Source organism: Jaculus jaculus, chromosome 11, assembly GCF_020740685.1.
Source record: "Jaculus jaculus isolate mJacJac1 chromosome 11, mJacJac1.mat.Y.cur, whole genome shotgun sequence".
In the NCBI taxonomy this organism is placed as follows: Eukaryota; Metazoa; Chordata; class Mammalia; order Rodentia; family Dipodidae; genus Jaculus; species Jaculus jaculus.
In genome coordinates, this window is record NC_059112.1 from 12800070 (window position 1) to 12821708 (window position 21639).

At 44.3% G+C, this 21639-nt stretch overlaps 1 protein-coding gene across 1 annotated transcript in view; it reads right to left on the reverse strand.

Moving 5' to 3' along the window:
- Positions 1 to 21639, reverse strand: part of Thegl (theg spermatid protein like) — a 32728-nt gene that overhangs the window by 9748 nt on the left and 1341 nt on the right. Inside the window, exons 3-5 of the mRNA XM_045130183.1 lie at positions 10123 to 10188; positions 5382 to 5510; positions 2053 to 2193 (exon numbers count right to left, since the gene is read on the reverse strand). Coding sequence (XP_044986118.1) covers positions 2053 to 2193; positions 5382 to 5510; positions 10123 to 10188 — 336 coding nt within the window. The remainder of the gene's footprint in view (positions 1 to 2052; positions 2194 to 5381; positions 5511 to 10122; positions 10189 to 21639) is intronic.

Sequence of the window (21639 nt, forward strand, 5' to 3'; positions counted from 1 at the left end):
AAGATTGGGCATGTTCAGAGTAGACTCAAATTTTATTTCATTAGAAAAAAAAGCAAATTGGGGTTGGGGACTTTTAGCTCAGTGGATGAGCGCTTTCCTAGCACGTGCAAGGCCCTGGGCTGAGTCCTCAGCACTGGGGGGGGGGGGGGAAGGGGGGAACAAATTGTATTTGTGATCCATGAGTTGTAACCTACGGCTTGAAAAATACCTCACTTCCTACCAAAATCTTTTATTAGTTCCAAACACAGCCAGGCGTGGTGGCACACATCTTTAATCCCAGGCAGAGGTAGGAGGATCGCTGTGAGTTTGAGGGCAGCCTGAGACTACAGAGTGAATTCCAGGTCAGCCTGGGCTACAGCCAGACCCTACCTCAAAAGCTAACTAACTAAATAAATAAATAAAGCTCCACTCAGGCCACTGTGGTGTCTGTCCTCCTCTGTGCGCAGCATGGACAATGCTTGTCACTCACAACTCCCAATCACTCGGCCCTTGTCGTGGGCTGTGCATCGTGTATTCATTTCCCTTCTGATGAAACAAAATACCTAAAACCTAATATGGAAAAGGTTTTCTCAAATATATGATTATTTTTCTTTTAAAATATTTATTTATTTATTTATTTGAGAGAGAGAGAGAGCAAAATGGGTGTGCCAGGGCCTCCAGATGCATGTGCCACCTTGTGCAATCTGCCTTATGTATGTGGGTCCTGGAGGATCGAACCTGGGTCCTTTAGCTTTGCAGGCAACACCTTAACTGCTAAGCCATCTCTCCACCCTATATGATTGTTTTCTAGGTATAGTTTGTTACGGATTTTTTTTTTTCAAGAAATGGACCAAATGTACACACTCATTTCTCACCAGTGACAGGACAGAGTCATTTTGTTTGTTTATTTATTTATTTATTTATTTGAGAGAGAAACAATGGGACATGCCAGGGCCTCTAGCCACTGCAAACAAGCTCCAGACACATGCACCACCTTGTGCATCTAGCTTACATTGAAACTGGGTCCTTAGGCTTTGTAGGCAAGCACCTTAACCACTAAATCATCTCTCCAGCCCTCATTAGTATTTTTCAGATATAAGTAACATACCATAAAACTTACTCTTGCAAAGTGTACAACTAAATGGTACCTATACTATTTGCAAAATGCAACCATCAGTACTTTCTAATTTCGGAGTGTTTTTATCAATTCAGAGAGAAACCTGATACCATTTAGGAGTCACTCCACATTACCTCCTTCCTGTGAGAACTGTTAATCTACTCTCCAGCTCTAGGAATTTGCCTGTTATGGAATTTGAAATAAATACAGTCATACGGATAGATTATTCTTTTGTGTTTGGCTTCCTACATTAAGCATATTTTATCATTTCTTAAATTTTATTTACTTGCAAGGAAAGAGTGTGAGAATGGGCACACCAGGGACTCTTGCTGCTACAAACGAACTCCAGATGCATGAGCCACTTTGGACATCTGGCTTTACATGGGTACTGGAAAATCAATCTCAGCCAGCAGGCTTTGCAAGCAAACACCTTGAATCGCTGAGCCGTCTCCCCAGGCCATATTTGAAAGATTCACATATCAGCATGTCATTCCTTTCTGCAGCTGAATGACAGATCATCGTATGGATGTCCCACGTTTACTTTATCCATTCATCCACTGCTGAACATTTGAGTCATAGCCACTCTTTGTTGTTGTTGTTATTGGTGGTGGTGGTGGTGGTGTTTTCGAGGTAAGGTCTCATTGTAGCCCAGGCTGACCTGGAACTCACTCTGTAGTTCCAGGTTGGTCTCCAACTCACAGTGATCCTCCAACCTCTGCCTCCCAAGTGCTAGGATTAAAGGCATGTGCCACCATGCCTTGCTCCAGCACAATTTGAGTCTCGGGTAATTAATGATGATGACCTTCTAATCACAGTTACTGCAAAAGTTAAAATTCATCCTGTGCTTTTGGACACCTGTGGATTTTTCATACATGAATCTGCACATACTAAAACTAGCACAATATTGTGGCACTCTACCATATTAGATCAGGATTTAAGGAGATCTCAGAATACACTACCTTTTTGGCTGGTACTGCCTCTTGAATCTGTTGGGCTGTGCCAGCCTCTGGATCCTTTTGGATGGGTGGCTAAACAAGGCAGGGGGAGGAATGTGCCAAATTACAGACTCTCTTCCGCAGCTGTAGTAATACTGAGCCCTAGGCGCGGTGAAGAGAAAAGGAGTGAGTGAAACAGGCACGCGTTCAAGTCGTCACGGTGTTTCCCACTGTGATCCCCAGGCCTGGGGAGCCACATAGTGCTTCCCTGTGTGCCGTAGGGCTATTTTCTACGTGAGGAGATATAAGATGTCCTAGAAATGGTTATAGCTATCATAGTTTCAGTTAGTTTCTACTGTCCTCCTCAAAAATAGATCATTGTGAGCTGGAGGGATGGCTTAGTGGTTAAGGTGTTTGCCTGCAAAGCCAAAAGACCCACGTTCGATTCCCCAGGACCCATGTTAGCCAGTTGCACAAGGGGATGCACGTGTCTGAAGTTCATCTGCTATGGCTAGAGGCCCTGGCGTGCCCAATCTCTCTCTCTCTCTCTCTCTCTCTCTCTCCCCCTCTTTCTTTGTCAAATAAATAAATAAAAATAAAACATTAAAAATAGACTATTGTGACAAATAACATACTCCTAATAAATAGATGAAAAGATATACTGATGAAAGAGGAAAATTTTGCTACCTTCAAAATCAAACGCTGGGGCTGTAGAGGCAGTTCAGTGGTCAAAGGGCCCATGTTTAATTTCCAGTATCCATGTAAAGCCAGATGCACAAAGTATAACATGCATCTGAAATTTGATTGCAGCAGCAAGGGGTCCTGGTGTGCCCATTCTTTCTCTCTCATAAATAGTAAATATATCAGATGTGGTGGCACACACCTTTAATCCTAGCACTTGGGAGGCAGAGGTATGAGGATCGCCATGAGTTTGAGGCCACCTTGAGATTCCTTAGTAAATTCCAGGTCAGCCTAGGATAAAGTGAAACCCTCCTCAAGAAACCAAATAATAGCAATAATAAGTAAAATATTTTTATTAATAATAAGTGCCCAACCAGAAGCAGCTGTAAATAAGTGGCAAAGATACTTGTATGCAAATATTTGCACTGATTTTTAAAATAAGATTTCTCTATGTAACACACACTGGTTTTCAACTCTGGATCCTCCCACAGAACTTTCTGAATGCTGGAGTTTCAGAAGAATACCAGCTGATCTTATTATTTTTGGAAGAAACTTTAGGATATTTTTAGGAAGAGGAACTAGGGACAGCAAAGAAATATATTCTTTTTGTTTGTTTATTTTCTAAGGCAGGATTTTTTTTTCCAGGTAGGGTCTCACTGTAACCCAGGCTGACCTGGAATTCACTATGGAGCCTCAGGGTGGCCTTGAACTCACAGCGATCCTCCCACCAATGCCTCCTGAGTGCTGGGATTAAAGGCATGCACCACCCCACCTGGCTAGGAAATATATTCTTTACTGAACTCCAAATGTACAGTGGGTTTCTTACTAATTAATGTACCCTGTATGTCTTTCTAATAACTGATAAACCCTCTAAAAGTAGGCTTTGTTGCTGCAACATGTACCATAATGCCATTGCCAAATTATATTTATGGTAATATACCGAAACTGATGGGGAAATGATAGCAAAAATGCAAGGTCATCTGCATATTTTTGAGAAAGAAAGTAAAATTAACAATGTATAACTGCGACTCTCTTGTTCAGTTAATGAAGTAATTTGTAATTTGCATTGAAGAGTTTGAAGAGTCATTGAATTCATATTCTTGAATTAACATGGAAAAACAAACAAATACACCAGTGACTGTAAGCTACAAATGTCATCTTGAGTCGAGTACCCAGTTCAGCCAGCACTAGATTAAAAGTAGTAGTGGTGTTTCTCAGCATGGCGAGTCAGAGATTTCTGTGGCAGCCTCCCACAGGGACTCAGGGAGCCCAAGGTAAGGAGGAAGGAAAGGATGATTTGGAGGCCATCATTCAAGAATGGAAACAAAATCCCTATGAGAGGACAACCTCGCTCATGCAGAGAGATGAGGGCCAGAAGAGAAAGATGCCCACTGGGCAATGCTGCCAAAGACCAAGGAATCCACAAAGTGACCGGCTGAGCACTGTGAGGGTCATAGGAGGAAAGAGTGGACAGAGAAGATAGTGTAAGACACTGTGAGACCCAAGAGGAAGGGCTGCCTAGTTCTCTAGGGGAATCTCAACAGGGGATTTCTTTTCAACTTCTAAAACGTCTTTTGGGGCTGGGAGATGGTTTAGCAGTTAAAGGCACTTGCTTGTAAAGCCCTCTGGTCTGGGTTCGAGCCCCCAGCACCCATATAAAGCCAGAAGTAAAAAGTTGCACAAGCATCTGGCATGTATTTGAAGTGGCAAGAAACCCTGGCATGCATGCACACATGCAAATAAATAAATTTAAAAAAATAAAATGTCTCTCATACAAAATATGAAGGTCCTAATTTGAAAAATTTGGGGCTTCTGTGGAATTCCTCCAGGATACCTTGAAGAGACCATTCCCTGACTATATAAAGATCCTAGTGGGGGAAAAAGATCCTAGGACTGGTTCAATGAGCCTTTACCTACCTAGCATGTGCAAGGCTTTAGTCATGATCCTTAGCATTGAAGGAAGAGGAAGAGGGCTGGAGAGATGGCTTAGAGGTTCAAGCATTTTCCTGCAAAGCCAAAGGGCCCAGGTTCAATTCCCCAGGACCCACGTAAGCCATATGCACAAGTGGGCACACACATCTAGAGTTTGTTTGCAGTGGCTGGAAGCCCTGACGCACCTCCTCTCTCTCCCTCCTTCTCTGTCTCTCCCTGCCTATTTCTCTCTCTCTCAAATGAACAAATATATAAATAAATAAAATAAAATAAAGATGAAGAGAAAGAAGAGGGAAGAAGGGGAGAGAGGAAGAGACAAGCCCCTTCAAAACACCCTTACTTTGTTATTATTTATTTATTTGTTTTAGAGGTAGGGTCTCACTCCAGTGCAGGCCAGACTGGAATTCACTTTGTAGTCTCAGGCTAGCCTCGAACTCACAGTGATCCTCCTACCTCTGAGCGTTAGGATTAAAGGAGTGTGCCACCATGTCCGGCTCAACTTTATATGTTTTTAATCTCCAAATGCCAAAGCATTATGAGATATAATAAATCCGTAAGGCTAAATATTAGATATTCTTCTGGGAGAAGCTGGACTGTAGTTTGAGACTGAAAACAAACATAGAATCCATAATGACAGCAAGTGCTGACTGCAGTGAATACTGCATGGCTCTTACGCAAGGGGGCTGGGCTCTGAGCTCATTCTCCCTTGGGTGTCGTCATCACACCTCAGCACCAACCTGTTAGGTACATAGTGCACGGAGAGCATCTTGGGCTGAGCAAGGTCCTCAAGTCTCGGGGTGAGATGAGCCTTAAGCGCACGTTCAGAAACAGGGCGGATAGGATCTTGATTTCCCCAAAAAAGTCTTCTATTTAAAAAGCAGAAAAGTTAAAAAATATATTTAAAAAATCATCGCTAATGAATATTTTAGAAATGACTTAACAACTTCTACGTGGATCTTTTTCTTCAAGAACCATCTCATCTCTGGCAAAGGATTTTTACAATACCCAGGCAACGGAAGAAAATAAACTATGGATATTAAAATAGAAATATAATAAGACTGTCTTGTCTACTGTGTTTAAAAAATAATGCTGGGGACGGAGAGATAGCTTAGCGGCTAAGGCACTTGCCCATGAAGCCTAAGGACCCAGGTTCGACTCCCAGAATCCACGTAAACCAGATGTACAAGGTGGTGCATGCACCTGGAGTTTGTTTGCAGTGTCTAGAGACCCTGGCATACCCATTCTCTGTCTGTCTGTCTCTATCTCTCTCTGTCTCTCTCTCCCTCCCTCCCTCTAAATAAATAAATAATAAAAAGACTTAAAATTAACGTTGCCAGGCATGGTGGTACACATTCTTTAATCTCAGCCCTTGGGAGGCAGAGGTAGGAGGATTGCTGTGAGTTTGACCCCAACCTGAGACTACATAATGAGTTCCAGATCAGCCTAGGCTAGAGCAAGACTCTGCCTCAAAAAGCCAAAAATAAAATAAAATAATAATGATAATAAAATGTTTCCTAAAAATGAACCTAGCTGGTAGCAACATAAGATAGTTCTGTTTCTGCTGTCGTGGAATTAACACTGTACATGTAGTTAGGCTGACATATGAATAATCTATGCCGTGTTCCCATCTGAGGGGAAACCTCATACCAGGTGGTCAGAAAATAAAATAGGAACGGGACAATGCCAGTAGCTGTCATCTTGGAACATGTCCTACGCACCGGGCACGGGGTGCTTTGCCAACACGGGGTCATCGAGTCACCGTGCCCTGTGCAATAGACAGGAGTACTGTTGCGGGGGCAAATCACAGAGAAGTCAGTGCAGCATTAACCTGAAAAGGCTGCATGAAGGACATGAAGGGCATAGATTGCCCACACCACGTCAGGGTAACAGTGGCCACGGGAACAACCAAGTTCCCCAGGCACGTTGGTTGCAAGGGGAAAGTCGTGAAGTGACAGCCGTAGATTGGTGACGAGGACAAAGGAAGCGACGGAAGGGACCTCAGCAACCTGACTTCATGTAACTGAATTTGCCAAAGAACTGGGGCTCCTCCCTTGTAAAAGGTACCAGGGTGTTTTTTCTTTCTTCTTCAATTTTGTCTATATTTTAATATAATAATTTTCTCTGCTCTGTAAACATCAGCCAGAGTCTTTATTAGAAACATTAATTAAAAATGTATTGTATGAAGCCGGGTGTGGTGGTGCACGCCTTTAATTCCAGCACTCAGGAGGCGGAGGTAGGAGGATTGCTGTGAGTTCGAGGATACCCTGAAACTACATAGTGAACTCTAGGTCAGCCTGGAATAGAGTGAAACCCTACCTTGGCCGGGGGGGCGGGGGGGGGGGGGCCTGCGGAATAAAGTTCAGTCTGTTGCGCTTGCCTCAAAAAAAAAAAAAAAAGTATTATAGGTGCACATCTTTAATCCCAGCACCTGGGAGAGAGAGGAAGGAGGATCACCATGAGTTCACAGCCATCCTGAGACTACATAGGGAATTCCAGGTCAGCCTGGATTAGAGCGAGAGCCTACCTTAAAAAATAATAATAATAATAATAAAAAGATTTGGGCTGGAGAGATGGCTTAGCGGTTAAGCGCTTGCATGTGAAGCCTTAGGACTCCGGTTCGAGGCTCGGTTCCCCAGGACCCACGTTAGCCAGATGCACAAGGGGGCGCACACATCTGGAGTTCGTTTGCAGTGGCTGGAGGCCGTGATGCGCCCATTCTCTCTTCCTCTCTCTATCTGTCTCTTTCTCTGTCTGTTGCTCTCAAATAAATAATAAACGAAAAAAATTTAAAAAAAAACAAAGATTTGCTCTGTGAAAGACCCTGCTGAGGATAAACTGATGAACCTCAGGCTGGGAGACAATATTTGCAAGGGACTTAGCTGATAAAATATACAAAGAAAACTTGAGGGCTTGAGAGATGGCTTAGCAGTTAAGACACTTGCCTGAGAAGCCTAAGGATCCAGGCTCGATTCCCCAGTGCCCTAAGCCAGATGCACACGGTGGCGCAAAAGGTGGCACGTGTGTCTGGAGCTCAGATGAAGTGACTAGAGGCCCTGGCGCACCAACATTCCCCATTATCTCTCTCTCTCGATAAATAAAATATTTAAAAAATAGAAAAAGAATACCTAAAACTCAGCAGTAAAAAACTAGCAATCCAATTAAAATTGACAAAAGATACAAACAGATATTTCACCAAAGAAGACGCCCAGGTAAGGACATAGCATATGTTTGTGACCATGTCGTTAGGAAGTTGCAAGTTTAAGGCAGTGACCGGCCACTGCACACCGATTAGAACGGCAAGACGCGGCTGGGGTCAGGGCCAGTGCCGGCGGGCGTGGCGGACACGCTCTTTTGTTGTTAGTGAGAGTGCAAGATGGTCCAGACACGCCGCAAGAACGTTTTTCAATCTCTTTTTGTTTTGTTGTTTGTTTGTTTGTTTGTTTCAAGGTACGGTCCCTCTCTAGCTCAGGCTGACCTAGAACTCACTCTGTAGTCCCAGGCTGGCCTCGAACTCACAACCATCCTCCTACCTGTGCCTCCTGAGTACTAGGAGTAAAAACTGCCACCTCATCTAGCAGTTTTGCAGTTTCATTTGTTTTTTATTTTTTATTCAATTTTTATTTATTCATTTGCAAGAGAGAGAGAGAGAGAGAGAGAGGCACACAGAAAGAGAGAGAGAGAAAATGGGCGCTCCAGGGTCTCCAGCCACTGCAAACGAACTCCAGACACACGCGCCCCCTTGTGCATCTGGCTAACGTGGGTCCTGGGGAATCGAGCCTTGAACCGGGGTCCTTAGGCTTCACAGGCAAGTGCTTAACTGCTACGCCATCTCTCCAGCCCAGTTTAGCAGTTTCTTATAGATCGAAATTCACTCTTGCATATGACTCAGCAACTGTACTTGTATCCTACATATTTACCCCCATGAAGATGAAAAACATAAAAATCTGAACATGAGTTTATGGCAGCTTTATTCACAATTGCTACATGTTGGAAACAACCAAAGTGTCCTGCAGTGGATGACTGAGTAAACTGAGGTATCTATGCATTGGAATATGACTCAGATCAGTGAAATGTGTTCAAAAGAAATGAATTAGCAATGTCACAAAAATACATAAAGGAATCCAAAAATGCTGATCTGGAAGCTTATCACATGATTCCAAATATATGACATTCTTTTTTGGGGGGCAGGGTAGGTAGGGTCTCTGTCTAGCCCAGGCTGACCTAGAATTTACTATGTAGTCTCTGGCTGGCCTCGAACACACAGTGATCCTTGTACCTCTGCCCCAAGTGCCGGGATTAAAGGCGGTGCCACCACGCCTGGCGGTGGCTGCGAACGGTAAAGAAGGGTAACGAGTGAGAGCACGGGCTATGCCAAGGGCAGTGGAACTATTCCGCGTGGCATCACCAAAGTGGAGCCCTGATATTTTGCATTTGTCAAATCCCACAGAGCCATACAACACAAAAAGTGAATCCTAGTAAGATATGAATGTTAGTTAAAAATAACATCAAGGAAGCTGGTCATGGTGGCACACAGCTTCAATCCCAGCGCTCGGGAGGCAGAGGCAGGAGGATCGCCGTGAGGTCGAGGCCACTTTGAGACTACATGGTTAATTCCAGGTCAGCCTGGGCTAAAGTGAGACCCTACATCGAAAAACAAAAAAAAGAAAAAAGCATCGGGGGAGTTTTTACCATTCCCAGAACTGTACTCTAGACCAATTAAATCAGGATTTCTGGGGATGGGACTCAGACAGTGATGAGTATGAAAGCTCCCCAGGTCACCCGACGTGCAGGCAAGTCTGGGAAGCCCTGATGGAGGGGTTAGCCTAGCATATGTCCGAGGCCCCTGAGGTGACTGGTTTGGTTTGGTGGACCCAGGTGCATAGAGGTGGAGGGCATACCTGGAGTTCAGGGCTAGTGAGCAGATAAGAATAAGACTTAAGGGGGCTGGAGGGATGGCTTAATGGTTAAGGCGTTTGCCTGCAAAGCCAAAGGACTCAGGTTCGAATCCCCAGGAACCACGTTAGACAGATGCACAAGGTGGCATATGCATCTGGAATTCATTTGCAGTGGCTGGAGGCACTGGCACACCCATTCTCTCTCTCTCTCTCTCTCTCCCTCTTTCTCTCTGTCAGATAAATAAAAATATTTCTTTTTAAAGAATAAGAGTTATGGGCTGGAGGGATGGCTTAGCAGTTAAGGCATTTGCCTACAAAGGACCCAGGTTCGATTCCCCAGGACCCACATTAGCCAGATGCACAAGGGGGTGCATGCATCTGGAGTTCATTTGCAGTGGCTGGAGGTCCTGGCATGCCCATTCTCTCTCCCTCTCTCTCTCTCTCCCTCTTTCTCTGTCAATTAAATAAATAAAAATAAAATATTTTTTTAAATATAAAATATTTTTTAAAAAAGAATAAGACTTTTGTACTTGAAGCGATATACACACACACAAGCAGACAAGACCACAAAAGAGTGCCTTACCTATCTGGAACTCCCCATTGTCTTTTTGGTCTAGAAAGATCTTGGGTTCTCTTTCTAGAAAACAAACTGACAAATACCAGCTAATTAATTCAAAGAGAATGTGTAAGAACTATGACTACATTATGGCTTTCAATTTAAAAAATTCTACTTAGGGCTGGCTGGAGAGATGGCTCAGTGGTTAAAGCACTTGCCTGTGAAGCATGGACCCAGGTTCAATTCCCTAGAACCCACATAAGGCCAGATGCAGAAAGTGGTGCATATGTCTGGAGTTTGCAGTGGCTGGAGGCCCTGGTGTGCCCATTCTGTGCCTCTGTGTGTGTGTGTATGAATATATATTTATATATATACCTGCTTCTCTCAAATAAATAAAATATTTTAGGGCTGGAATGATGGCTTAGTGGTTAAGTGCTTGCCTGTGAAGCCTAAGCACCCCAGTTCAAGGCTCGATTCCCCAGGACCCACGTTAGCCAGATGCACAAGGGGGCACATGCGTCTGGAGTTCGTTTGCAGTGGCTGGAGGCCCTGGCGTGCCCATTCTCTCTCTCTCTTTCTCTCTCTGACTCTTTCTCTCTCTGCCTTTATCTCTCAAATAAATAAATAAAAATAAAATAAACAAAACAATTAAAAAATATATTTTAAAAATAATAACTAACAAGCTAATATCCACTCATCAGATCTTTCCAAGTTACTCTGTTAAATGAACGTACGGCTCTTCAGTTGATTTACTTCACCCTGGCAGCCTTGTCCTGACTGTGTACGGGGCAGTGCGAGCAAGGAATCTATGTGCACAACCAGGCCAGACAACAGCACTGGCCAGTCCCCCGGGCCAGCCTGGCTGTGACAAATCTCAGGGAAGTGCGGCTGAACTAATTCCCACCTAAGAGGTTCCTCCTCTGCACTGCATCTCAGCCAAAGCCGGGATCAGCATCGGCTCTCACGGATATTTGTTTTTGGGTGCATTGTATGGGCGTACAGTGATAGACACCATTTTGTTCTTTTTTTCAAAGACCACCGTTTTATTAGCTATTGGACATGAATTAGAAGCCCAGGGGCTTGAGACATATTGATTTGGAGCCTCACCAGATCCATGACACGAGACTGTCATTGCAAAGTCCTATGCTCCTAAAGGTTTAGAGCTGGTACGAAACAACCTATGACAGTAGGTTTTGTTGGTTTGGTTTAGTTTAGTGTTTGTTGTTGCTGTTTGTTGGTGGTAGGGGGCGTGGGGTGGTGAGATCCAAGCCTGGACTTAGGCAAGAACTCTCCCTCCCACCTCTGAGCTGCATCCCCAACTCCTTTTTTCTCCTTCCCATTCCAGAGGGGCCGGTGACCCAGGGAAAACATCAGAATCTCCTCGGAAACCCCAGGCAGACTTCCTCGCGTGCCCAGGAGTCTGCCCGTCCACGCCCGTGCAGCCGGGCGGTGCGTGTGAAGAGTATTAGATTTACACTCTTACCATTTCCTTGCAACGTCACAGGAATCAGACTGTGCTGAAAAGAAAATAGAAGCAAACGTTAGAGTTGGCATGAGTTAAGGACAGAATAAAGATAGCATCACAAGTCAAAAGAGAGAGGAGATAGGAAAAATAACTAGTTGGGGGAAATGGCCAAGTTAAATACATCACGTCATGTACCAAAATAATCCACAGGCAAATCAAGACATTAAAAAAGAAAAACTGAGAGGAAAAACATAAGAGAACATCTAATCACTTGATGTTGGTCTTTTAGGATTATTGGCCAAAATCATCATAACACCTTAAAATATTTAAAACTTAGTCAGGTGTGGTGGCACACACCTTTAAAGCCAGCACTTGGTAGGCCGAGCAAGGTAGGAGGATCTGAGTGCTGGGATTAAAGGCATGCAAATCACCTGGTTGGCTTTTCTCAGTACTGAAGACCCTACCCTCGTTTCACCTTTCAGGGTTCCCAGTTAAGAGTAGCCTAAAAACATTGAATGATAAATTCCAGAAATAAACAAGTTGTAAGCTTTAAATAACTTTTCTAATAATATAGTTATAAATTGTTCAATATAGCAACTATGGCCATTATTATAATTGTTCACTATTATTTAATCTTACTGCACTTAAATTTATGTCAAACTTTATCATAGGTGGGAAAAAACATACTGTATGTAATGAGTGGTTTCAGACACTTGGGGATTAAGAGGGGTCTACTGGGCTGGCTCTTCATCTCTCCTGAACTTCCAGGTTCTGCTAAGAAATGGAACCAGCCTAGATGTCCCTCAACTGGTGAGTGGACAATGATGTGGTTCATTTATACAATGGCATTCTATTCAGCAGTAAAGAAAAATAAAATTATGAAATTTGCAGGGAAATGGGTGGATCTGAAAAGGATTATACTAAATGATAGAAGCTTCTCTTTTCAGATGGTGGCGACCTCTGGGATGACTCAAAAGGCATCATAGTGCTGAGAAGAAGTGACAGAGGAGTGCTTAGCACTGAAACATCTCTATCACACCTTCCAAGGCTCAGATTCCATTGCAGAAGAGGTGGTGGAAAGAACGTAAGAGCCAAAGGAAGGTAAGGACTTCTTACAATGCACTTTTCCAGACACAAAATGGCCTGGATATCCATGACCTCACATTACCTGACACTACCTACACAAGATCATCATAAAAGGAAAAGATGATGACCTCAAAATAAATGAGAGGGAGAGGGGATGTGATGGAGAATGGAGTTGTGATGGGGAAAGTGGGGGAGGGGAGGGAATTATCATGGTTTATTGTCTTTAATTATGATAGTTGTCAATAAAAATACTTTTAGGGCTAGAGAGATTGCTTAATGGTTAAGGTGCTTGCCTGAAAAGCCTACGTAGGGAACCAGGTTTGATTCTCTAGGTCCCCAAAGATGGCACATGTGTCTGGAGTTTATTTTCAGTGGCTAAAGGCCCTGGTGCACCTATTCTCTTTCTCCTTTTCTGTCTCTAATAAATAAATAACATTTTAAAAAAAATTATAAAAGGGGACAATTGTATTGAATATGAGGTGACTTCTGTAGGGGAAACAGGGCTCTCACCACAATCTATTTCTTTTTATTTATTTATTTATTTTATTTTTATTTATTTATTTTTGGTTTTTTGAGGTAGAATCTCGCTCTAGCTCAGGCTGACTTGGAATTCACTATGTAGTCTCAGGGTGGCCTCAAACTCACGGTGATCCTCCTACCTCTGCCTCATGAGTGCTGCTTGGATTAAAGGTGTATGCCAGGAGCTGGAGAGATGGCTTAAGGCATTTGCTATATATATATCACTAATAATGATGGCGAATATGTGTGTTTAAAAATAAACGTTTTTGGGAGATGACTTAGTGGTTAAGCATGTGCCTGTGAAACCTAAGGACCCTGGTTCGAGGCTCCATTCCCCAGGACCCACATTAGCCAGATGCACAAGGGGACGCATGTGTCTGGAGTTTGTTTGCAGTGGCTGGAAGCCCTGGCGTACCCATTCTCTCCCTCTCTCTCTCTCCCCCGCTCTTTCTCCCTCTGTCTGTTGCTCTCAAATACAAAATAAGCTTTTTTTCACTGGGTGTGATGTCATATGTCTTTAATCCCAGCACTCAGGAGGCAGAGGTATCAGGATCACTGTGAGTTCAAGGCCACCCTGAGAATGCATAGAGAATTACAGGTCAGCCTGGACTACAGAGAGACCCTACTTCAAAAAACAAAGAGATAAAGAGAAAAGGCTCTTCTTAATTCTGTGCTTGTTTCACACAGTTAACCTTCCTTGACTAATATTAATTACCCATATTTCCACAACATTTGAACAATTTTTGGAAAGAAAAACTTTTCTAGAGGGCTGGAGAGATGGCTTAGCAGTTGAGCGCTTGCCTGTGAAGCCTAAGAACTCTGGTTCAAGGCCCAATTCCCCAGGACGCGTTAGCCAGATGCACAAGGGGGCGCACGTGTCTGGAGTTCTTTTGCAGTGGCTGGAGGCCCTGACACGCCCATTCTCTCTCTATCTGCCTCTTTCTTTCTGTGTCTGTTGCTCTCAAATAAATTTTTTTAAAAAACGAAAAAATTTAAAAAAACAAAAAAAGCATTCTAGCTGGGCATGGTTGTTGCACGCCTTTAGTCCCAGCACTCGGGAGGCAGAAGGATCGCTGTGAGTTCATTCTCACCTTTACCTCTATGTCACCCACTAGTACCTTCCCCACGCGGTGAGAAGCGGCTGGAGGGCAAGAGAAGGGTCTGGGGTTTGACCACCTTGTTCAATCTCTGCCTTCATCTAAAAGCTAACCAGTGAGCTGGTGGCTCTGGGCTGTCATTCGTGGGGAAGGCTGCCACCTGCTGGAAGAATGGTGACAAGGCACGCACACTGGGAACCTGCGCAGCATGCTGTGGCAACCAGGATGAACAGCATGGCGTGTCTGTTACCGGGGTAGCTGACTGCTGATTGTATTTGAGGCCTGCTTTAGGGGAGGGAATTCATGCCTGGTACTGGAAAGCAGTCAGAAACCCATGGCTAGGGGAAGGTCATGTGTTAGCCTTGAGGGAAAGCTACTGCTATTTGGCTAAAATGGATATGTTGTGCCCATCAAATTGGCCTCAAAATATTTACATTTATGCACAGACTGTTGTTCTCATTTTTGGTCAGAGATGCTTCCTTTTGAAAATGGCAGTGTCTACTGGGGAGACTCAACACGTGTCAAAGTTCTGAGACGTGACAGCATTAAATGAACATCCGTGTCACCCCTCCAAGGCTCAGAAAACAGTGCAGAAGAGGTGGCAGAAAGAATGCAGGAGCCACAGGCTGGCAGGAGGGCTTAGAAATGCTGTGTTCTGGACCCTAAGCGACTGTTGCATTCATGACTTCACCGCGGCTGTCACTGCCTGCACAGTAGTGAAGACTCGGTGTGTCTTCAGGGGTGACAGAGGAGGGTACAAAACAAGACGTTAGAGCAGCAGACAGACTAGTTGGGAGGGGTTCAGTGGGAAAGGAATGGGGAGGAGGGACCAAAGACAGTAAGGGGAAGGGATCATGATCAAAATACATTATGGGGGGGGCTCAACATCTGAGATTGCTTCCTGAGCAAGCTAGAGGCCCTGAGACTGCCAGAGTGCAAATCTCCAGACCCCATGAAACAGCTGGGCTTGGCCATGTGTGCCTGTGACCCCCATCCAGCAGAGGAGCAGAGCCCCGATGAGAGGATCGTCAGGGCCTGGCAAACTCTTGAGTCAGTCAAGAGACTCCAGTTTGAAAAGAAGACCAGGAGGAAGAGGGATGTGGGACACTGGATGTTCTATTCCTGCCACCACCGGAGTGACTGACCCCTGCCTCAGGTGAGTACTTGGGACAGCAAAAGAACACTGTGGTGGTTTGATTCAGGTGTCCCCCATAAACTGAGGTGTTCCGAATGCTAGGTTCCCAGCTGATAGAGGTTTGGGAATTAACGCCTCCTGGAGGCGGTGTATTGTTGGCGGCGGGCTCATGGGTACTTTTGCAGTCAGGTCCGCTTTGCTGGTAGAAATCACCCAACCAAGAGCAGCATGTGGGAAAAAGAGGTTTATTTTGGCTTATAAGCTCGAGGGGAAGCTCCACGATGGCAAGGGGAAAACGACACCGTGAGCAGAGGGTGGACATCACCCCCAGGCCCACATCAGGTGTCCAACAGCAACAGGAGGGTGTGCCAAACACTGGCAAGGGGAAACTGGCAATAACACCCATGAGTCCACCCCCAACAATCCACTGCCTCCAGGCGGCGTTAATTCCCAAATCTCCATCAGCTGGGAACCCAGCATTCAGAACACCTCAGTTTATGGGGGACACCTGAATCAAGCCACCACAGGTATTATAGCCAGTTTCCCCATGCCAGTGTTTGGCACACTCTCCTGTTGCTGTTGAACACCTGATATTTGCCAGGAAGTGATGTCTACTCCCTGTTCGTGCCATTATTTTCCCTGCCATTATGGAGTTTCCCTTCAAGCCTGTACACCAAAATAAACTTTTTTTTCCCCACAAGCTGCCCTTGGTTGGATGATTTCTGCCAGCAATGCAAACCTGACTGCAACAAACACATACATGTGCATATATGTCACACATCACTCACACACACACACACACACACATACGCACAGCAAACCTAAAAAAAATAAAATAAAATCAAACACATTATGTAAATATATGAAAATTATCAACACAAATTTTTTTACATTTGAATTTTTTTTTCTATATTTTATTATTTGAGAGAGAGAGAGAGAATGGGCATGCCAGGAATAAGCAGTCCCTACCTCAACCTTTTAGGTAAAAACAAAAACAACTTTTTTTTTTTTTTTTTTTTTGAGATAGGGTCTCACTCTAGCCAAGGCTGACCTGGAATTCACTATGTAGTCTCAGGCTGGCCTTGAACTCACAGCAATCCTCCTGCCTCTGCCTCCCAGTGCTGGGTTTAAAGCCATGCACCACCATGCCCAGCTCATGAGTACTTTTTGGGTCTGATATTTTCTTCTTTGGGGAGGAGTGAGATGCTGTGTAGGCGAGGCCCAGTAAGGTCTTTACCTACTACATGAGAAGGGAACACCCGCTGGATGTTTGAGGGCAGGTTTTTATACAGTTTACAGTCCAAGTGACTCCCTAGGCCCCTACATGAAGTGGAGGCAGGTTTAGAGCCAAAACAGGAGCCCACCTGGAGGCTGCTATAATGACTAGGCAGATGATAGTGGCTTATCAAATGATGGTATTTTAGCCAGTGAATTCCAGGTCAGCCTGGGCTAGAGTAAGACTCTACCTCAAAAACAACAACAACAACAACAAAAAAAAATTAAATAAAATTAATAAAATAAAAAACAAAATGATGGTATTTTAGATGTTAAGAAAGGCTCATGATCACAATGTAGTTCAAAGAAGGTACTTATTTAAGGGTTTGCAGGCAAATGAGAGAAAAAAAGAGTATCAGGGGTTATAGACACATTAGGTTATATATGCCTAATAGTCAAGCACAAAGTCAATAACTGGTTAGAAAACTAGAATTCAGGGGAAAGTTAAGGCTAGAGATAATTTGAAAAGTTACCAGCAATCAGGCCATAGAATTTATGACATCACCAGGAGAATAAAGAAGGTTCTAGAAGAATCCAGGAGAATTAAGCCATCAGTCACTTTGGCCTAAAAGCAGGGAAGGGAAGGATTCAACAAAGGAAAGTGAGTCAGGACCAATCCATGAGGTAGGACCCTGGAGGCACTGGTAACCCTGGAGACAGGAGAGACTCCTTACACAGAAGGAAGCCGACCAGACGAGGAAGGAAAATTAACCTTTGAGTTTGGAGAGGCACAGATCATTGTGACTTCAACAAAACCAACACCAGCTAGGTGGAGGGGATTGAGGCTTAAGTTAAGCGCTTCTCAAGAGAATGGGGGAAAGGACAGGGAAATAATGACATTGAACAACTATGTTGAGGATTTTTTTTTCTCTAATGTAAGGCAGAGAATTAGTGGTAATTAGAAGGGCCACAGGGGGTCTGTGTGTGTTTTCACATAGGAGTCACTGCACACAGATGGGAATGATCTAACAGAAGAGATTGCAATGGGAAGACAAGACTGTAAAGTTCAGGAGTGACCAAGGATCACGGAGAGCACTCTGAGGCAAAAATAGAAGTTTTATTCAGGAAAAACATGAGCTAACAGGATGGACTCTTAGGAGCAGAGCAGTCAGTCTGGGTTACAGATAGAGGGCTTTATAGGCTTTTTCAATTGGGGGAGGGCAAGAAAGAGGGAGAAATTTTCTTGTTAGGGTAGCAAATCTCTGTTCTTTTACATTAGCCATATGGAGAGACCAGGTGAGAGATAGGGGGATAGTAAATCTCTGATCTCAGGGTGAGACCAGAAGTGACCTGGTGAGAGATAAGGAGGGGCAGTAAATCTTGTTCTGAGGGCATCTTTCTTGAGGAATGTGGATGATCCATTTCCTTGGCCATCCTGTTTTTCTTTTGGTGACTCCCTTTTGGGAAGCCCATTTTGACCTAACAAAGACGGGGCTATAATTCTAGGAGCAAAGAACTTGTGAGAGATAGGTGGGACCCAACATCTAGACTGAGGGAACAGCCTTTAACAGAAGAACAGTTCATCCACTGCTGACTAGTGAAGAGAGATTGCTCAAACCGGGTGTGGTGGCGCATGTCTTTAATCCCAGCACTCAGGAGGCAGAGGTAGGAGGAATTTGAGGCCACTCTGAGACTACATAATGAATCCCAGGTCAGCCTGAGCTAGTGTGGGGCCCTACCTCAAAAAACCAAAAAAGAGAGGTTACTCACATACAGGTACTGGTGCTTTGTAATAGAACAGTTCATTCGCTATAACAAGAATGATTATGTTCCTACAAGTACCGATGCTTTGATAGATTACAAAGTGAAACATTGTGAGGATCATTTGTGGTTTCTTTTCTAGTGTTCTTTGGGTTTTATGTGAAGTTAGCTAAGAGTGAGGAGGGAGGGAAAGCGAACATTGGCCATGATTTCTGAGACATTTTGAAATGTAGTTTGGGGACAGGGAAAGACAACTCAATGGTTAAGGAGCTAGCTTGCAATGCCTGATAGCCCAGGTTCCCCAGTACCCTTGTAAAGCCAGATGCACAAAGTGGCACATGTATCTGGAGTTTGTTTAGAGCAGCTAGAGGCCCTGGTATGCCCATTCTCTCTCCCCCTCTCTCTCCCTTCCCCCCTCCCCCTCCCCCACTTCTATGTTTGCAAGTAAATATTCTGCATGGCATGGTAGTGCATGCCTTAAATCCCAGCACTTGGGAGGTCACCCGGAGACTACATAGTGAATTCCAGGAAAGCCTGGACTAGAGTGAGACCCTAACAAAAAGAAAGAAAGAAAGAAAGAAATGTAGGCTGGAAAGATGGCTTACATGGTTAAAGTACTTACCTGCAAAGCCAAAAGATCCAGGTTTGATTCCTCAGTACCCTCATAAAGCCAGATGCACAGGGTGGTGCATATGTCTGGAGTTTGTTTGCAGTGGCTAGAGGCCCTGGTGAGCCCATTCTCTCTTCTTCCAAGGAAATATAAGACATGGCTTCAGAAAAGACGGTTTAAGATAGATTCTGAAATGGCATAGAAATTGGCAGGAGCTATGGTAGTAGTGCCCCAAGATGGAATGAAAGACAAAATCTCTTCCAAAGAGCACATCAAGGATCTGAAAAGTCAAGTGGATCATCAGTGGGGGTGTTGAGATCTCCATGCACAAGGGTAGGGGGTATCAGCAAATGAGGGGGAGAGGAGGCCTAACCAGAAGAGCTGAGGAGAGACCCAAAGGAGACAGTGCGGTTCAAAGAACCATTCTGACAAGGTCTGCAGAAAACGTGGTGGAGGGGAGGGCTGGTCAAAGAAAGCACAGGGTCAAAGGTTATTCCAAGTTAAGCAATCAAGGCCACCCTGAGACTACATAGTGAATCCTAGGTCAGCCTGGGTTAGAATGAGACCCTGCCTCAAAAAACAAAATAAAAATAAATAAATAAAAAGCAGGATGGAAACAGGGTGTGGTGGTGCACAACTTTAATCCCAGTGGATCACCATGAGATCGAGGCAAGCCTGAGACTGCATAGTGAATTCTAGGTCAGCCTGGGCTAAAGTGAGACCCTACCTCCAAAAATCACAATAAAAAATAAATAAAGGGAGGTCCCTGATGCCCCCAAAACATTACAGGCCATTGCCGAGGCCCTTGGCTTCCCACCAGGAATAGATGGTAAGACCCTATTGCGCCACATACTTGGGCTGCAAGGTCACTGAGAAATCCTGCTGGAGCTGAGCTGAAAACCCCCTCCATGTAGACCAGCTGACACAAAGCTGGAAAAAGCCACACTGCATGCAGTTCAATGGAAGAGAGAAATCGCCAGTGAAGATACCCAGCAGTGGACAATGAAAGCCTTATATTTGGCCAACTGAGCCAACGGGTGCAATAGTGGCACGTCTATTATGGGGGAAAACAACGGCTCTCTGATTTGACTGTAGGCCTGCTCCATGGGAAGGAATACATCCCTGATATGGAAAACCTAAAACAGGGGGTAGTCATGAGCCCTAGGGGTATAATGTCTGCTGCTGTCTGGCTAAATGTATATACTATGCTCACCAAACTGCCCTGTAAGCACTTCTCTTAATGTTCATACCCACATATTAATGTTGCTCTCACTTTTAGTTAGAGAACCTTCTCTTTTCAGATAGCAGTGACCTCGGGATGACTCAGAAGGCACCATGGTGATGAAAAGAAGTGGCAGAGGAGTGCTCAGCACTGAAACATCTCGATCACACCTTCCAAGGCTCAGGGTCCATTGCAGAAGAGATGGCCCAAAAATGTAAGAGCCAAAGGAAGGGTAGGACTCCTTACAACGTGCTTCCCCAGACACAAAATGGCCTGGATATCCATGACCTCACAGTGCCCGACACTACCTACACATGACCATCATAATAGAGGAGGAAAAGATGATGATATCAAAATAAAAGAGACTGAGAGGGGAAGGAATATGATGGAGAGTGGAGTTTCAAAGGGGAAAGTGGGAGGAGGGAGGGAATTACCATGGGACATTGTTTACAATATGGAAATTGTCAATAAATAAATAAAAAGCAAGATGGAAGCCAGATGTGGTGGCGCATGCCTTAATTCCCAGCACTTGCGAGGCTGAGGTAGGAGGATTGCTGTGAGTTCGAGGCCAGCCTGAGACTACATAGTGAATTCTAGGTCAGCCTGGGCTAGAGTGAGACCCTACCTTGAAAAACCAATAAAAGAAAATAAAATGAAATAAAGCAGGCTGGATGAATGCAAATGTGGGTAAGGAAATAAGATTGTGGTAAGAAAGTGAGTTCACGATTGACTGCTTCTATTTCAAAGTATGAGACAAAGTCCTCAGCTGTGTGGAAAAGGTGTAAAGCTTAGAGACATGAAGGCATTTAGTCCTCAGAGCCTGTAAAAAGTAACTAGGTAAATAAAATGAGTTTGCTAGAAAATGCCCAATTTCAGTTAAGATGTGTGGTAATGAAACTCAATAAAACTAGTGAGTTGTTGGGCATGGTGGCGTACGCCTTTAATCCAGCCCTTGGGAGGCAGAGGTAGGAGGATCGCTGTGAGTTCAAGGTCACCCTGTGACCACATAGTGAATTCTAGGTCAGCCTGAGGTAGAGTGAGATCCCACCTTGAAAAGACAGGCAGAAAATAATAATATTTTGGGACTGGAGAGATGGCACAATTAAGCAATTAAGGTGCTTGCTTGTGAAGCCTAAAGACCCAGGTTCAGGTCCCCAGTATCCACATAAGCCAGATGCACAAGGTGGTGCGTGAGTAAGGAGTTGGTTTGTAGTGGCTAGAGGGCCTGGCACGTCCATTTTCTCTCTCTGTCAAACCTCTCAAATAAATAAATAAAATATTTGTTTAAAAATAATTTTAAAAAATCAGTATGATTACTTGGTATGTGTGGATCCTTGGGTTTCAGCATGTTTCGTTAGAAGTATGGTGGATTGCGCTGGAGGGATGGCTTAGCCCTGAAGGTATTTGCCTGCAAAGCCAAAGGACCCAGGTTTG